At 29.4% G+C, this 18,954-nt stretch overlaps 1 protein-coding gene across 1 annotated transcript; it reads left to right on the top strand.

The window, feature by feature from the left end:
- The first annotated feature begins 388 nt into the window (after positions 1-388).
- Positions 389-973, top strand: LOC124374114 (piggyBac transposable element-derived protein 3-like). The gene has a single exon (XM_046832408.1). It carries the CDS (start codon positions 389-391, stop codon positions 971-973), a length of 585 nt encoding a protein of 194 aa, XP_046688364.1.
- The last annotated feature ends 17,981 nt before the right edge of the window (positions 974-18,954 follow it).

Below are 18,954 nucleotides of genomic sequence, written 5' to 3'. Positions count from 1 at the left end.
CAGTCTTGTTTGAACTTATCGTGCATGCAACAGTCAAAATCTGTATATGGAACAAAATGGTGAGAATTTTAAAACTGATGAAGATGAAATAAAAGCTTTCCTCGGAATGAACTTAGTCATGGGATACCATATTCTTCCCTCAATAAGAGACTATTGGTCAACTCAACCAGACCTTCAAGTGCCATATGTTTCTAATGTCATGCCCCGTATAAGATTCGAAAAAATTCGCTCTGCACTGCATTTCAGTGACAACTCCACGCATAACGCTAATACGCGATCTTCCTCAACCTATGACAAAGCAAAAAAAATTAGGCCAGTAATAAATCATCTAAATTTACATTTTCAAAAAGCCCGAGAAAATTCAGAAAAACAATCAATTGATGAGCATATGGTTAAATTCAAGGGTCAAAATGCCATGAAACAATACATAAAGAATAAGCCTGTAAAATGGGGTTTCAAGCTGTGGTGCAGATGTGACTCTGAAACAGGTTATTTGTACCAGTTTGATATCTATACTGGAAAGAAAACCAATCCAGAACGTGGCCTAGGGGAAGGTATTATTCTACAAATGACAGAAAACCTTGGTGGTAAAGGTATCCAGTTCTATTTTGATAACTTTTTCAACTCTCCCCTTTTACAAACTGAAATGTTGGAAAAACAACTGATGGCATGTGGTACTGTTCGTTCGGAACGTAAAGAAATGCCAAAATGCTTGAAGTCAGACAAAGAAATGAGCCGGGGTGACATTGACTTCGCTTCAACTGACAAAGGTGTATCATGCGTCAAGTGGATGGACAACCGTTCAGTTCTTATGATATCTAATTTTATTTCTCCATTAGGCAAGGTGACTGTTGAACGCAGACAAAAAGGTTCTAATGAAAAAGTGAAAATTGACTGCCCTAAAATGGTAAATGAGTACAACAAGTACATGGGCGGCGTTGACCTGATGGACCAGAAAAAAAGTGACTTATGAAGTAGACAGGAGGTCAAAAATTAAGTATTACCTTAGGTTATTTTTTGATCTTTTTGACATTTCTGTCAATAATGCTTGTATTATTTACAATCAGTTGTTGAAGAATGAGAGCGCAAAAGCTGTTACATCTCTTGAGTACCGACAAATGATAGCACGAGGTCTAATTGGTGACTACACAAATAGAATGCGTTCACTTCCCAATACTCCATTGTCAAGGAAATCTAAAAATATTAGACCCTCATTGAAGCCAGAACATATCATGAAAAAGACAAATATCAGACGTCGATGTGTTGAATGTGCCAAGAACAAAGTAGAAAACCGAACAAACTGTATATGTGTAATATGTCAAGTTCATTTATGCTTTACCAATGAAAGAAACTGCTTTGAACAGTTTCACTAATCAACATAAGAACAATGTTCTATTGTTATTTTTTTATAATAAACTGACACGTTTTCGAACATGTATATTGATAATTAAGTTTTGTAATTTCATAATTTTGTAAAATAAAATAACTTTTTATTAAATAATATTTACTTCAATCACCTAAATAAACCTACAGACTTGTAAAATTACAGAAATATAGAGGACTACTCAATTTACTAGGTTTTACTAGAGTCCGCTTGGGACAAATATATGGCATTGCAGTATCTTTGTCAAGTTCCGTTACCGTCCGTAGGGACATATTTGTCCCATGCCATATATAATAAACTAGGTGTACTAATTATTTTAAATACAAATAAAATAGTTTAGGTACATAACTGCAATATGTTTTACAAGAAGAAAAACTTTTTTTTTCATTCCACATTTCTTATGGTCCTTAAAGGGTTAAAGCAAAAGATATTGCAGAAATATTGGAATTTAAAAATACGATGAAAGCGATTAGAGATCACGTTAAAGACAAATATAAAAAAAGCTACGATAACATAGATTCAGAAGGGGGGAACGAATCGTTCTTACCTTCAAACTTTCAAAAAAACACTATTTTCATTAATGAACCGGGCATATATTCTTTAATACTGAAATCAAAAACGAAGATAGCAGAAACGTTTTCAAAATTTGGTTCAAAGCAAAAGATGTTGCAGAAATTTTAGAATATGAAAACACGAGGCAAGCTATCATAAATAATGTCGATAATGATGATAAAAACAACTTTTGTATGTATAAATTACAGGAGTCTATCCCATAGACCCCGAGAAACAAGGGGCTATTCGAATGGCCCCTTAACAATCTTCATCCTGACACTGTTTTTATCAATGAATCTGGACTTTATGATGAAAATGTTTCTAAATTTTATTAAACTCTAGAATTATGATATTTTGTCTGTAAATGTTTTTGAAGATAAGGTAACCATTGAATGATTCGTTCACACTCGCAAAGAGTCGGTTTCTTTTGACTTTTTCGTTGAATTCTTATAGCACAATCTTTACAATGTGTATGTTTTTTATCTCTACTATAATGCCAATCGTTAAAATTGGGAAATATCCTTAATTTCTTTACAAACGCAACATTTTTTCTCTTCTAACGTTAATTTTTCTATTTTATCGTATAATTCTCTCTCATATTTACTACGACAAACTTTACACATAGACTCTATTCCTCCTTTTTTAGACTTATTTTTATGAAATTCTTCAAAATATTTATATTCTTGACAAATTGTACACTTCTTTTGAGCCTCCATTTATATAGAAAAAATTACAGCTTTGACTTTCTCAATTTCATATTCGAAAAAACTTCCGGTTATTTCTCAATTTTCAAAGTTTCCAACTTTGTTTAACTCTTCTAAAATATCTGTTTTAATTTCGCCTTTATATCCATACGGTACTGTATCGATCTTATTTTCTAGGACAATTCTCTTATCATCTTTAGCGTTCAGTGCCAGTTTGTTTATGGTAACTGTGTACAACTCATGTTTGTAGCTTTTGATTACTGTCATCTCCCTAAATTCTTCTTTATCTTCGAACAAACATCTCTTCAAGTTTTCGATATTTATTGTTTTATTTACAACGCTTCTCTTAATCCCTTTACACCTAACTGGATTTTTGTCTAGATATTTGTACGAGTACATCTTTGATCTTAAACCACAAAATTCTTCTAAAACTTCGCTATTTAGTTCGTCTTTGAATTTTCCTATGACTTTCTTATTTTTAGTACCGAAACATTCATGATCTTTTGGATAATCGCTCGTATCAAAGTCATTCAAAATTTTCTTTAATAATTTTGTAAGGATCACGTTTTAATTCTAGAAAATAACTGTCTGTATCCATGTAACACAGATTCAAATCTGGATCATAGTTCTTTAATTTGTTGTAATAAAACTCGTACATTAGCAATTTTGAGAGGTCGAGAACTGAAAATCCTATGTAGATTGGCTTGTTAAATTTTACTTTCTGTTTGTACATGTGACTCGCTATACAGTTGTCGTCAAAGATACTAAAGCATTTGAAATTTGTTTTCTTAGCTTGTTTCATTGAAAATTCTTCATTTCCTAGTCTAATATCACATCTGTTTCTCACATTTTCCATAGATTTTTCCAAAAACTGAGTTGTTCATTAACTTGTAAAAGTCCTTCTCAAAGTCACTTGTAGCTTTGGTTCTCATGTTTGTGTTAAAATCAATGTACTTTTTCATAAAAGGCTTCTGATCGAATGCTATAACTCTATTCACATGTTTCAAAATCATACCTTGTTCCAGATAGAATTTCAAATTTCTTGAATGAACAACGTATTCAGTTTTATCCAGTAAAGTTTTGCAAAGTTTGTTTTTAAAATGTTCTGGAGCAAGAGGTAAATCCTTGTGATGTTCGTGTAAATTTGTTGGATATTCTAGATCGACTTCAAGAATATAGCCATAATCTTCGTCGCCAGTGAGTTCCAAAATTGTTTTCTTGCCATTCTGCTGTTGTATATGTTTTCGGGTTCATCCACTTGATTTCGTTATATGGTAAATTTTGCATGAGGCCATACCCATAAAGGTTGTTTGCATCGACGTACAACAGATAGTTTTTCGGGCTTTGTCTTATCAAAATCTTTCAAATATTTGTTATTTGCTTTAACATATCGTTTAATACATTGAGAAATGCCTCCGCGAATACCTTTTTCGATCATCAAATACATATTATAATCACTAATTAACTGTAATTCTATCTTCGTTAATTTTAACATAGCGTCCCATGCGAGACTTGGAGCTGTTAGATAATGTGCTGGATCAAGTTTGTAACAATTTAGACAAATATTTCTGAAATTTTCGAATATATCAGCAAGCAATAAAACATCTTGGATATTGTACAAATCAGAGTAATTTCCAAGATTTTTCTCTTTTAATTTGTTCCAAACGCTTCAAATAGTGTTGATAATCTTTCTCAGATATGCTCTCGTCGTCCTGTCAAAAGTGAATAGAAATCTTGAATTTTCAGGTCTTCTGTGTAAATCAAGTTTTTCAATACTATCGATAAATTCATAGGGAAATATTCCTTTTCCAGATAGAATTTTAAAAATCTCGTTGTCGTCATTTGGCTGTCTATCTAGAATTGCGTTCAATATTCTTCCATCTTGTATAAAATGATTTGTATGCTTGAAATCATCTTTTTTGAGGTTTTTAGCTAACTTTTCTATAGACGAGGCCATGAATCTGAACGTATCTACGAAAGAGAATTTTATGAACTTTCTAGGTTTGTCACCATCAAACTCATACCCGTATCCAGAATTTTACAGAGTAATTTATATATTTTTCTTCTGAGTTTGCGATCAAATCAACGTTTCCATATTTCTTAGCTAATTCTTTTATGTACAAATGTGTGTCATAGTTACTCATATTGTGACAGAAAACTGGAATGTTTTGTGGAAATTTCAAATTCAGATTGCAACATGCATGAGCTGCGCCTCGAAACTTGCCGGTTAAATGACAATGATCTCGTACTTTTTTTCTTGTTTGATTATCAAAACCCTCACATTCACAAATATGACAAAGACTGGAATTTTGGTACGCTAATTCTTCTTCTTCGGTCAATTTCATAGGTTTTTTGTTCTTAGAATTATACTTTTTAGCTATGTATTTTGATATTTTATTGAGCTCTTCAAACAATTTTGCAGGAACATTAGGCAAATCGTCTTCATTTTCGGCTCGATAACATATCGGTTTATACATGCGATTCGTCACATTTGACACTAAAATTATAGAGTAAAACCATAAGGAATATGCTTCTGAATCTTCGTTGTAGTCGATTTTTGCGGATTGTTTTTGCATGTGGGAATCTTCTCTAATATGCTTTCAAAATCCATATAAATAACGTAAGGATGAGAAAATTTCTTTTGATAATTAGTAAATGTTGTTGTTTGACCTGGAAACGGCATAATTGGCTTACAAACTTCATGTTGTTTGCAAATTTCTAAATGATCTGTTAAATCTCCAGATTTGTAGAAATGGCTTAAACATCTTCTACATAGCAATTTTTTATGTTCGTGTTTAGATAACTGAGAACTCACGAGTTTATTTAAAATCGGTTATCAAAACATAATGAGATTTGTCTTCTTGTTTAACATACAATAAGTCAATGTTTAACTCAGGCGTCGTATTTTTCAGAAATTTGTAATGGAAACAATATTGAGTTTCTCATCATAACTGTAGATATTTATGGACATTTTTGGATATTTGTACTTGGAATTGTGACTTCGTTTTTCAAATAATTGTATATCTTTTAAGGACATTGGATACTCGAAACCTGAAAATATCTCGTCATTTATAAATTTTTCATATTGTTTTGATCTTTCGCAGTATCTTTCGGGTTTTTCAATAGCACATCGGATAGAATAAATAAAGCAATAATCATCTTTATTTTTGATATTTATACAAGCTTTATTATCTTTGATTTCCTTTGGTAAATCGATATATGATCCTGCGTTTCATCATTTCGTGTTTATTAAGGCTCAAAACTAGTTGTTTGCAGCTTTTAAATGTCCATCCTGAACCCCTATTTGGATGATTTGTGTGTTCTCGATGTGATAATTTATTAAATTGTTTAGAAATAAAGTCGTTTACATCAAAGATCTCGTCTGCTTTTATAGTAAAGTACATTGGGACACGTTTGTGGTTCACCGTTCACTAAAGTTCTTTCGTATTCACATTCCAAAGAGAGATATCCTTTCATATTTTTAACATTCTCTTGAAATTTTTCTATTAAACTTTTAATTTCTGGCCTCATAATTGATAGATATTTTGTAAATTGACATGGAATTATCGTTCAAGTTTGTTAAAATGTATTGCTTGAAAAGACCGTGTATTGAAGATAACACTTCTACATCAATGATATTTTCGGATTTTACTTTAAAGAGTTTTGTAAATTTCTTCGATCATTTCAGACTTAGTTTTATCGTTTGTTTCAATGGACAACTTTTTCAGCGATTGATTGAATTTTTTCATCTTTAAATAGATTTAGATCTTTTTTATCTTCCTTAAAGTTTTTCTTTAATTTCTCGTAATTTTTCTATATTGTACATCTTTTCATGGTCGACAATTTGATTTTCTTTAGCCCAATTCCTCAAATAATTTAGTTCTTTTTTCATAAATATCTTTATTTTTCAGATGATTTTTTGAATTATAATGTCGGGTATAATGGTGTTCAAAAATATCTTTTTTGCAGTATGGACATGATACCTTTTTTCTCTCCATTTAAATAGGGAAAATTTCTTAACTAATAATTTGAAAAAGTATTGATTTTTACTTTGAATTTGACAGAAATCAGCACAATTTCTGGTGAAACAGTGATAGATTCTTCTATTTATTATAGAAAAATCTGTAAACTAAGACTTAAAATTTTTGAAAAAATTAGTATAATTATAGGACAAAATAGTACTTTTATTACTATATTGGTTTGTATGAGGTAATTTTAAATTCTTTATACTATTTTTTCAATAATTTTTTCTTTAACTTTTTCCAAGATTTTTTCATTAAGATTTTAATATATTTACAACAGAATTTTTCGTAGATTAGAAGCAGATATGAGATTGATTCGAAGCAGATTTGACTAAGTTTCAGGCTTAAGAAAGTAGAATCAAACAGCTATAGATTCGTTTATTTTTAGTTCATGATTTATAGATTCGTTTATGGTTCAATGAACAGTATTTTACATTGATTTTCTGACTGTCCCAAAAGTGCGCTAGAACCGCCATATTACTATCTACTTATATATATATATATATATATATATATATATATATATATATATATATATATATCTGTACGTGAATGATATATATATATATATCCAAATCAAATCAAATATATTTAATTTCTCATGGACTTTTACACCTATCAAGAATAGTTAGTATCGCTATACATAACGCAACTAAATGCTGAACGTAATAAAAAAAATGTGTTTGTATTATATGATATATATATATCATTCACGTATATATATATAAGTAGATATGAATGTGGCGGTCCTAGGACACTTTTGGGACAGACAGAAAATCAATGTAAAATACTGTCCATTGAAACCATAAAACAAATCTGAGAAATCAAACAGGAAATCACGAATGTTAAATAACCGAATCTATAGCTGTTTTACTGTTCATTGTAGGCTTCTAATTTCTTAAGCTGTTTAATGAAAAAATCCAGAAATCTTAATGAAAAATCTATAAACGGAAAAAATGAAATTTGCTAACAATCACTCGAGAAGTCGGGGAGAATGTGAGTAAAACCACATTCTTTTGACGAGGTTCTTCATTTAATTTCTCCAAATGTACTATAAAATCATCGAGGATTTCAGGCTTAAAATCGTAATCAAAATTCAATATCCAAATAGTGAAAGATTATAGGTAAAATCTTCTCATAATAAACATGTGTATCGATACCTACAAACCTAATGTATTCTTTGAAAAGAAAAATAATTTTTTCAATGGTTCTAGGAGATAAGTAAAAATTTTTATTCTGTTTTCTAAATTCTGTAACAAATTTTGTTTGTTTTTTACCTCCGTATTGCAATTTTGTAAGCAGATTATTCAAATGTGTTAGTTTATTTCGAAATTTCTTAGGTTTAGGTCTTTCGTACAAAATTAAATTACAACCTCTACAAACTAAATATCTTTTATCGATAATTTTCTCCTCTATTAGAACACTTGTAACAGTTGGCATTATACTCTTCCATTTAAACAGAAAGATCTTTTGTTTAAATGGAGATTATGGAACTAACTCTGCCGAGATATAAATTTTTCAGCGCAAATGTTTATGTTTATATTTCAACTACCGAGATAAAAAGAAATGATTTTATTTTTATTATTTAACTATTTAGGATATTTTGTCTATGATTACAAAGATTATTCCGGAAGAAATCGTGATTTTTCATCAGCGAAAGAGTATATTTTTAAAGTTTTAGAAGGAATGAAAGAGAACAATATGAACATCATTAACTACTGAATTTCTCTAATATCGTTCTTAATCACATCATAGGCTAAAAATTTCTCAGAAACCACAACAACATAACAAATCGCGTTTGTAACAGCATTTTGAAAATCCATATTGATAATTATATCGTTCTTTGAACCAGATATATTTGTCAAACTCTTTGTTGTAATCAATGACATAAATAGGTCTATTCGCTAAAAATTCTTTAGGATTATAATAACATTTCCATATTTTTGTAGTAAACTTTCTTAAAATCTTGATACATCTGATACATGATTCTGAAAAGACCTCCTGAAATGTTTAAATTTTGTAATTCATCTGGATAATAAGAAACCGTTCAATTTTACTCTGATATTTTTTTACATTCAAACTATCAAACTTTGAAGGATTTTTCTCTTGATTATTCTGTCTATCTGTTTGAAAACCTATAATAACAAACTTAGGATTGAAGATATTTCTATATAATATTTGTGATATCGAACGAATAAGTTGTTCCGGAAATACCTTTTTGCTCAATACATTGCCAATCTAGAAAATTAAACATAATGTTTTGAGATTTTGTAATTTCATCAATCAACTGAATTTTACTCGTGGTTTTGTAATAAATCATCGGAACTCTAATGAAAAACTCGTTAATTGTAATTTTGCCATCAACAGGCATAACATTTCCAGTTGCAGTCTTCAGAATCACATCATCGTCTTCAGCTCTTATGAAACTAATGTAAAATCCACCTTTATAGATTGGAAAATTTACATTTTCAAAGAATCCTAAGCCGAAATGTGCTAAAATCACCGACCGCTTCAAATTGTCCAAATTTAAAAGTTGATTCAAAACTGTTTGAAAAATACATCACTTTTTGAATACGAAATAGTTCCTTTAATAGTGCTTAACTGACCACAGTTTTCGACTTCTTCTATCAATTTATTGTGTTTTCTTACTTCAATCTTAGAAAATAAAAACGGTATAAAAATTATCGATTAATCTAACATTATCAGTTCCAAGATATGCTTGACCATCTTGTTTTGTTAAAGTTCCAGAAATATAAAACTGGAAGTTAGACGAGCAAAAGTTATCTCCAAAATCAATATTAAACTCAGTTCTTTTATTCGGTTCATTCAAATGTTGTTTACTAATTGGATAGAAAATTTTTAAAACTCCGCCCTTTCAATATCCACTAGCATATTTTCTGTAGTCCGCCATTTAATAAGACAAAATTTAAACATCATGTATAAGAAAGATATCATTTTTTCATCGATCTAATGTACGTTTTTATAAGAAAAGATATAAATTTTTAGTCATTTTTTAATTATCTACTTCGTCATTTTCAGGATTATCTTCCTTAAATTTTTGCGATCTCGGTCACATATTTCAATAAAATTTGCACAGGATAGTAAACCGCTATCTATAATATTGTTCCAATCAACTGTATCTTTATTTTCAGTCCAAAAAAACTTTATACTCATAGTGTTGATAGAGACAAAGAACAGACATATGATCTTTTAATTGATAATGTATATTTTCTTGAATGAACTCTGGGGGACAGATTTTGATATTTAGCAATGTTATACCAATTCAATTTGTTTACGTATAATCTCATCATATCTTCGGATAATTCATATTTTTGAGAAATATCATCCCAATGTTCTTTTTTTCAAATCTCTTTCGTGTTGCATTATAAAAAGATCGAAAGCACTGTAATGTCCCGCCATCTCTATTTATTAGGAAAAACTTTCAAGTTTTTATAAATTGGCTCTTTTTTGCGTTACATTCAGCACATTTTCCAGAAATTCTCTTAACTCCAATTGATATTTGCATAGTATTTTATATCATTTGTTGCAGTTTTTTCTTTACATCTCACACAGTATATGAGCGCCATTTATATAAGGAAATTTTATCATGCATAAAACCCTGCGAGAATACCTATTTCAGTAAGATCTTCCTCGAACTTATTAATTTTTTCTTCTAATTTTTGAAATTTGACAGCATAAGAATCATTTGTATTCAACAAAATTTATGACCAATATTCTCAAAAGTTTTTCGTAGCATCTAAACTAAACTTATCAAAAGACTCTTTAAATCTAGTAAGTTTTTCATTAATTTCACCAACATCGTCTACTGATCTTCTATTTCTGGCTTCTAACTTGTCATAGACTTCTGTTGTAAAATCTTTAACATGCTGTTTATGATTCTCATAATTTTGTTTTAGTTCATTAAACATTTTAATAGGATCTTCTAATTGAATCATTACAACAACATCAAATGGATTAATTCCTTTACTAACACTGCTAATTCTTTTTCCTTTAAAATCTAAGGCATTTTTAACATTCGGATCATGTAAATCAACAATATTCGATGTTTTCTGATAATTTTAGAGGTTTTAAAAATTTGTTCTTTAACAACAACATCATGTTTGTCAATACCAGGTCGAACACCGACAATTTCTTTTCTTATTAGCCAAACTAACATAATTCTTTTCAACTTTGATCGCTTCAGTAATTTTATCAGCTTTTTCGATATGAGACATTAAAATTGGTAAATAATTTTTTTACACCAATCATTCAAACTTCTTTTTCCAATGTTTTTATTTTATCAGCAACTTCATTTGAACTCATGAAATTTGCCAAGTTTTGTTATCATATTCTGCTTTAAAATCTTCAATCTCGACAGCAAACATATCTGAATCTGGAAGGGTTTGTAATAAATTTTCTAACTTGTTATCAAACTCATTTCTCAAACTATCAAAATTGAAACTATTATCTACATTTTTGAATAATTTGTGTACCAAAATACGTCAAAAATATTTTGTGAATCCATATTTATTAAGCAATAAATTTGTTAAACAACTTTCTTTAAAAATCTTTTTACCATTACTCAGTTCATTCAAAACAAAAACACATAAATGACCACAAATTGGGGGATCTTTGTAGTCTTTGAATTTGAGGAATCGTTATAATAAAACGTTTGATTTTTTTAAATATTGGATCAATTTCTCTCGGTGGTTTGTCCTCAATTCTTCCATACGAATCAAAATAATATGCATTCTTATCATTTTTATAATAACAAATCCAATGTGTTCCACTTCCCATAATCGAGTCTAAATTCACAATTCCACATTCAAATTTCCTTAACTTTTTCAGGTAATGTATCTCTCATGAAGATTCCTCTAAAATGTTTAATATTTTTTGCAGATTTTCTTCCAATTCCCCGAATGTTAAAGGTTTGATTTCAAATTTTTTTTAATGTTTGATTTCACGTAAATTCAAAGTTTTTTTTTCATCTAATCCAGATCCTGTAACATCTTCCAACTCTTTATCTAACCCAATTTAAAATGTTTCGAACAATAGGAATCGCACATCCTTTTTAACGATTGGAGCAGCTTTACGAACATAAGGAACAAACATTTTTAACAAACTGGAATATTTTCTCCAAAATCTAATAAATCTTTCAAAAGTCCACCATTTTTAAGTTCTTTCAACTGATTATAAGAAAATTCTATTCTGGTTCCTTTTATTGTTTTTTCTTATGTTTTTCGAGTTTATTGTATTGTCCTATTTGTTAAAAATATCTTATCTTCGCCATTTTTTAGTTGATCTATTTTTTAAATTGAATACTAACGGGTATTTTCTTCTTAAAAGCGGATTTTATTTTTTCTTTCTGATTTTTGCTGAAGTGTACGTTCACCTCCATTTATATAGTTAAAATTTTTCAAGTTCTCTTCGATTCCCATTCCTAGTTTTCTCTTTCAAAAACATTGCTCCAGCTGTTGGAAGCGCAACAAATCTTTCACCTAAACTAGCATCTTTTGATAAAATCTATCCATTGCCTTATCTTGCAAAACTTTATCTGCTATATGTCTGGAATTTGTGTCTCTATGTTTTGCATAAAAAATATCGTGTTCCATAGCAGCTTGATCTAATTTATTTATACCAGGATCTCCTCTTTTTAGTCTTTTTTTCGAGTTTTGTGCCAGGCCCCAGATACTGATAAGTTGGTACGTGTAATTCAAAAAGGTAAATTGTTGATAAAATCATTCAAAAGTCCACTACCTTCAATCATAGATGAACTTATTGCCGGGAAAAATTCGTTTTAAATATTTAATTTCCATCAGGTTTTTCAATCATTTCATCAAGTTTTGTTCGAAATAAAATCCTTAATCGCTTTCTTTTCATTCAAAAAATTGTTATTTCCAGCCTTCTCTTGGAGCATAAATATAATTAATAATTCCATCGAGTTTTGTCAAATCGTTGATATATCTGTACTCAATCTTATTATCACTGTATTTTCTTACACCTGATCCTTCGATTTCGTTTTTTTCCCAAATTGGTTTAATCAAATTGAGATATTTTTTACCTTTACTTGACTTTGGTTTCTTAGTTGATGGATCATTATTTTTGTAAATTGAATCAGATTTCCATAAAATTTTTGTATACTTTTTCAAAGTCTTCTTCAGAATATAAACCGTCTTTTGGAACATCAGTGCCTGTTAATAATCTCCATAAACCCTGAGTACCTTCGTACATTTTTTCATTAATAAACTATGTCATTATGCTCAAAATTCACGGGCAAATTTCCAATCATAAAACTTTTCTTTTTTCTTTCCAATACAAACCAAATTTATCATCCTTTGCTCTAGGAAGAAATTTTTTACCAATTTCACCAATTATTATATCCGTTGTTCCAGGACTTATTGGTTCAACTATGGTAGAGTCTTCAATGATTCGAGGTCTAAATGGTGTCGACGATGGTAATTTTGGCAATTCAAACTCAGATTCTGGAATTGAAATATCGGCAAACTGTCGTTACAACTGGAACCAAATTCATTAATTTTGATTATCACTTAAAACATTTTCAATTTTGCCCTCAACGTTTTTTTATTGCAGAAAGTTACAGGTTGACTAATTTTTTGAATAAATTCTTGTTCTTTTTCATCAATTCGAATCTGTTCTTTAAATTCTTTGATTAATTTCTTTTCGATTTGATCAAGTTTTTTCGCTTCTTCAGAAGTTACGTTCGCCATTTATTTAGGAAAATTTTGAAACGTGAACACGAAACGTAAAACATAAACGTGGAACGTAAAAACTGTGAACACGAAACGTAAAACACGAACGTGAAACACGAACGTAAAACGTGAACACGAAGCGTGAAAATGTGAACGTGTAACGTAAAACGTGAACACGAAGCGTGAAAACGTGACAGATTTACGTTTTTTTCAGTTGTTTTCATAATGTAAATAAAAAGTAAAGATAATGTAAAAATAATTGTAACAAATATTTTATCGAGTAAATTTGTCAGACCACTAAGCAGCATTTATATTAGAAAATTTATTCAAATATTTTACCATTTTTAGGCTTCAAAGTTAGATTAATTGTTACAAATCCGTAGTCTTCCTTCCAAATTTTATCACACAACTCAATAAAGTGGTTAAAACTCATATCAGATCCCACATAATTGTTGTAAATTTTTCTCGAATAGTGATCATCTTGCTTAAAAAACACACAACATATTCAAATTATTTCTAATAACTTGTTTATCAACCTTTGAAAAGCATTGGGAAAGATAGATACAAAGATATGTTTTTGTGACGAGACATTACGAAATATTCCTTAATAACGTCCTGATTTTCCAAAATACAATCATCAAAAACGATTAACGAATTGGGTTTACATTCGCTTAACGGAAACTATGTCCTCAGAAGCATTATAAAAAATGTGATATTTTTTTGTTTAAGTTTTTCTCAATATTTTCAAATCTTTCTTGTAATTTTTTATAGGCGTCTTGTTCTAAAGATTTACTAAAAAACATACAAATTGGAATAAGGAATCAACCTATTGTAGATAAAATTCAATAATAAAGTTGTTTTTCCACATCCACTTGAACCAAACAATTAACAATCTGATTGGTTGATCTTTCTTACTTTCTTCAAACGTTTGAAGTTTTATCTGATCTTTTTGCTTTTAAAAATTTCTCCATTTAAATAGCGAAAATGAAGCTAGTTCGAAGAAGCTTGTTCAAGTTGACTTCAGAAAGCTCTATAAATTTGTTTTAAACTTGGAACATCCTATACACTTAGAGGAAGAATCAAATTATTTTATCGGTTTAAGCGGTTTTTATTCTGACAATTTTGTAATAAATATTAGTGAAAGTTCTCCTTATTGTATAGGATTTAGTGAGAAAACATAACAAAATATTATGGTTTAAAACAAAGGATATTACACTTTCGATCAACATAAAAAATTCCCCTTAAAAAATTATCTGAAAACATTCAAACAATCAGAGCTAAATCTTTAAACTTTGACGAAAACAAGTTTGAAATGCAAAAAAAAATTATCTCTCTAATAAAAATTCAAATAAAATCACAAGTAAGAATAATGTTTTCAGCAATTATTGTAGATTTATTAGGGTTTGTTCAAGAAACTATTGAGCCAAATCAGGTATATTTAGGAAATATAAAACGCCAAAATTTAGACCCGTTTCGATGTAATTGAAGTACATTGTAATCTCGTTGAACCTAGTTTTGAAAATCATACCGAACATCTTCACAAAGAATCGGAAATTTTGTACACTTTCTTTCCAAATGTTGCTTATGGATCAAAATTTAGTGAAAAAACCGAAATGAAATAGACTATATTCCAATTAGAAAAAATATGAAAAGAATTCAAAAAATCGTCTTAACTGTTCAAGACTCTGAAGGAAATTTATTGAAAAATGAGAGTAAAATCTACAATTTACTTAAGATTGTTGAAGCAACGGACATGAATCAAGGGGGGTCTATTGAATAGACTACCTTTAAACTTTCAAGAAAAGACTAGAAAGGATATTACATTTTCAAGGGTTATCGAATTCGCGGACTGCTATACATAAAATTACATCCAGACCACTATTTTCGACCTTTAAACTCAAAATAATAATTGCTTGTTAAATTTTTTTTTCCATTCTAAATGGAGTCAGTCATAAGATCTAAGAAAATAATCAACTTACATTCGATAACACGAATATCTTAACGATTGTAGGATCGAAAAACAATATGTGATCTGGTTTAAGGCTAAAGATGTTGGCATGAAATTTTACAATATCGGAAAATACTAGACAAGCTATCATAAATAATATTGATAATGGACGAGGAAAATAGCCTTTAAATATATAAAATTACAAGAGTCTATGCCATAGACCCTTTCAAAATCTTCATCCTGACACTATTTTCGTTAATGAATCTGGCCCGTTTATTTTCTCAAAATACAAATTACTAAGTTAAATTTCTCATTTCCTAATCTTACAATGGAGTCAGTTGTGAATCCTACTCGCTCATACAAATTCAATAAATAAAGAATATGTTTAAAAACATTTCGTGTTGACTGAAAAATAATGAATTTTGGTTTAAAGACAAAAGATATTGCAGAAAATATTGGGAATTTTAAAAATACGATGAAAGCGAACTTTAAGAGATTCACGTTAAAGACAAAAATATAAATAAAAACAAAAAAAAAAAAGCTAAAAAAAGCTACGATAACATAGATTCAGAAGGGAGCGGGAAACGATATCGTTCTTACCGTTCAAACTTTCTTTTCACAAAAAAATAAACAAAACTACTTTTTCATTAATTGGAACCGGGCATATATTTCTTTAATACTGGAAATCTATAAATGAAGATTGCAGAAAACGTTTCAAAAATTTGGTTCAAAGCCAAAAAAGATGTTGCAGAAATTTGTAAGAATATGAAAACAACAAACGAGCGAGGGCAAAAAGCATATCATTATATATAATGTCCGATAATGAAACGAATACACAACAAACGATTTTGAAATGTATTAAAGAAAAAAACAAAAAATTACAGGAGTCTATAGGGGGTCCTGCCCCCCCCCTCCCCCATAGGACCACCGAGAAAAACAAGGGTGCTATAATTCGGAATCGGCCCCTTAACAATCTTCTTTCTAATCTCTCTCTCTTCCCTTCATCCTGACACTGATTTTTATCAATGGAAATCTGGGACTTTTAACGAACGATGAATAATGTTTCTAAATTTTTTTTATTAAACTGCATAGAATTAATTGATATTTATTTTTGTGTCTGATAAAATGTTTTATGGAAGATGAGATGAGGTAACCATTGAATGATTCGTCCACCACTCGCAAAGATGGTCGGTTTCTTTTGTTTTTTTTGAGAATAATTCTTTTTGCACAATCTTTACAATGTGGCCTATGTTTTTTTTATTTTTTACTATAATGCCAATCGTTAAATTTGGAAATATCCTTAATTTCTTTACAAACCGCAACATTTTTTCTCTTCTAACGTTAATTCTTTCTATTTTATCGTATAATTCTCTGTTATATTTACTACCGACAATCCTTTACAATAATTAGTATTAATCCATCTTTTCTAGTCTTAATCTTGCAGAAAAACTTCGTCAATTCTTTAAATTCTTGACCAGCTTTATACATTTCTTTTCAGCCTCCATTTATATAGAAAAAAATTTAAAGCTTTCGACTTTCTCAATTCATATTCATATAAACTTTCCGGTTATTTCTTCATTATTTAAAATATTTGTATACTATAAGTTAAAGGATCTGTGTTATTAATTTGATAAAATCTAAAAGATTTCTCTTGACCAATTGTTCTTATATTTGTTTGAAATTGTTTGGTTTTTTTACTAAACAAATTAACTTACATGATCATTGACTTTAAATTTAGTTTTTGTGTGTGAATTTTTCTGGTGGAATATACTTGAAAAAAACGGTCTCTAATAACTCCTTTTCTGCAATCTTTATCTACGTCTTTCGGTTTCATTTTTATTGTGCTGGCTTGTGAACTGTTATCGTTATAATTGTTTTCGATTTTTTGAAGAATTATCGATGCCATTTAAAGTTTTTATTTATCTCAAAAATTACATTTCATTTCTCTCATTTTGAGTTCTGTTATATCTCTCTTACAAATACTTGATTTATCTTCATTTTCAGTAGTGATAAATCTTAATGTTTGTATTTTCTCAAAACAATCGTTAAATTCTTTATTTTTAAACTGTCTAAACCCTTAGCATGTATGAAGTAGGTTAGGAGGTTTGTGATTGGATCTTATTGCACATTCTTTATACTATATTCTTCGACAGCTTTTGAAAACCATCCTTGCCGTTTTTTCCTTTTGATAGCTCTTGACCAAATGCATATTTTGAGTAAAGAAAGTATTCATATAACATTTAAACATTATACTTGAATCCATCAATTTTGATCCGAAAATTAGTTAGACATTATAAACTAAATCTGCTGCCCATAAATCGTTCAATTCCTAAAGTTATAATTTTTCTCTTTTTAAACTTTTTTTTCGTACTGGTGCATGAATTTCTCTAGCTTCAATTCTCGATTTCTTCCTTATTCTATAGATTCTTTCTTTACATTTGTTTTTCATTTGGATTCTTTATAAAATTTACTCTTATTTGTCTCACATTTTGAACATTTTGCTGCAATTCTATACAATCCGTTTTGAGTTTGAACGATTTTTAGAATCTATATTTTTTCGTTTTTTTCTTGCATTTGTGGGCAGCAGCAGTGAATCAAATCATCTTCCATTTACATGTCAAAGATTTCCAAGTTTATTTAACTCATCTAATATATCAGATTTTGCTTCATTTTTATAGCCATATAAGGTACTGTGTATTCGATCTTATTTTTCTAGGACAATTTCTCTTATCATCTTTAGCGTTTCAGTGCCAGCTTGTTTTATGGTATAACTGTTTGTACAACTCATGTTTGTAGCTTTTGATTTACTGGTCATTCTCCCTAAATTCTTCTTTATCTTCGAAAAACAAACATCTCTTCAAGTTTTCGATAATTTATTGTTTTATTTTACAACGCTTCTCTTAATCCCCTTTACACCTAACATGGATTTTTTGTCTACGATATTTGTGACGAGTACATCTTTGATCATTTAAACCACAAAATTCCTTCTAGACAAATACTTCGCTATTTAGTTCGTTCTTTGGAATTTTCCTATTACCTTCTTATTTTTTAGTAGTTGAAACATTCGTGATCTTTTGGGATAATCACTTGTATCAAAGTCATTTCAAATTTTCTTTAATAAATTTTGTAAGGATCACGTTTTAATTCTAGAATCAATAAACTGTCTGATATCCATGTAAACACAGATTCAAATCTGGGATCATAGTTCTTTTTAATTTGTTTATAATAACAACTCGTAACATATCAAGCAATTTTGAGAGGTTCCGAAGAACCTGAGAAAAAATCCTATCGTAGATCCGGCTTGTTAAATTTTACTTTCTGTTTATACATGTGACTCGCTACTATACAGTTGTCGTCAAAGATTACTAAAAGCATTTGAAAATTTGTTTTCTTAGCTTGTTTCCATTGAAAACTTCTTCATTTCCTAGTCTAATATCACATCTGTTTCTCACATTTTTCCATAGATTTTCCAAAAACTGAGTTGTTCATTAATCTTGTAAAAACGTCTCTTCTCAAAATGTCCACTTGTAGCTTTGGTTCTCATGTTTGTGTTTAAAATCAATGTTAATCTTTCATTTAAAAGGCTTTCTTGGATCGAATGCGATAACTCTATTCACATGTTTCAAAATCATAC

The sequence above is a fragment of the Homalodisca vitripennis genome, unplaced genomic scaffold (assembly GCF_021130785.1).
Source record: "Homalodisca vitripennis isolate AUS2020 unplaced genomic scaffold, UT_GWSS_2.1 ScUCBcl_7339;HRSCAF=14991, whole genome shotgun sequence".
NCBI classification, from domain to species: domain Eukaryota; kingdom Metazoa; phylum Arthropoda; class Insecta; order Hemiptera; family Cicadellidae; genus Homalodisca; species Homalodisca vitripennis.
Note: the sequence above shows the minus strand (reverse complement) of the source record. Positions and strands in the feature narration are given on the sequence as shown.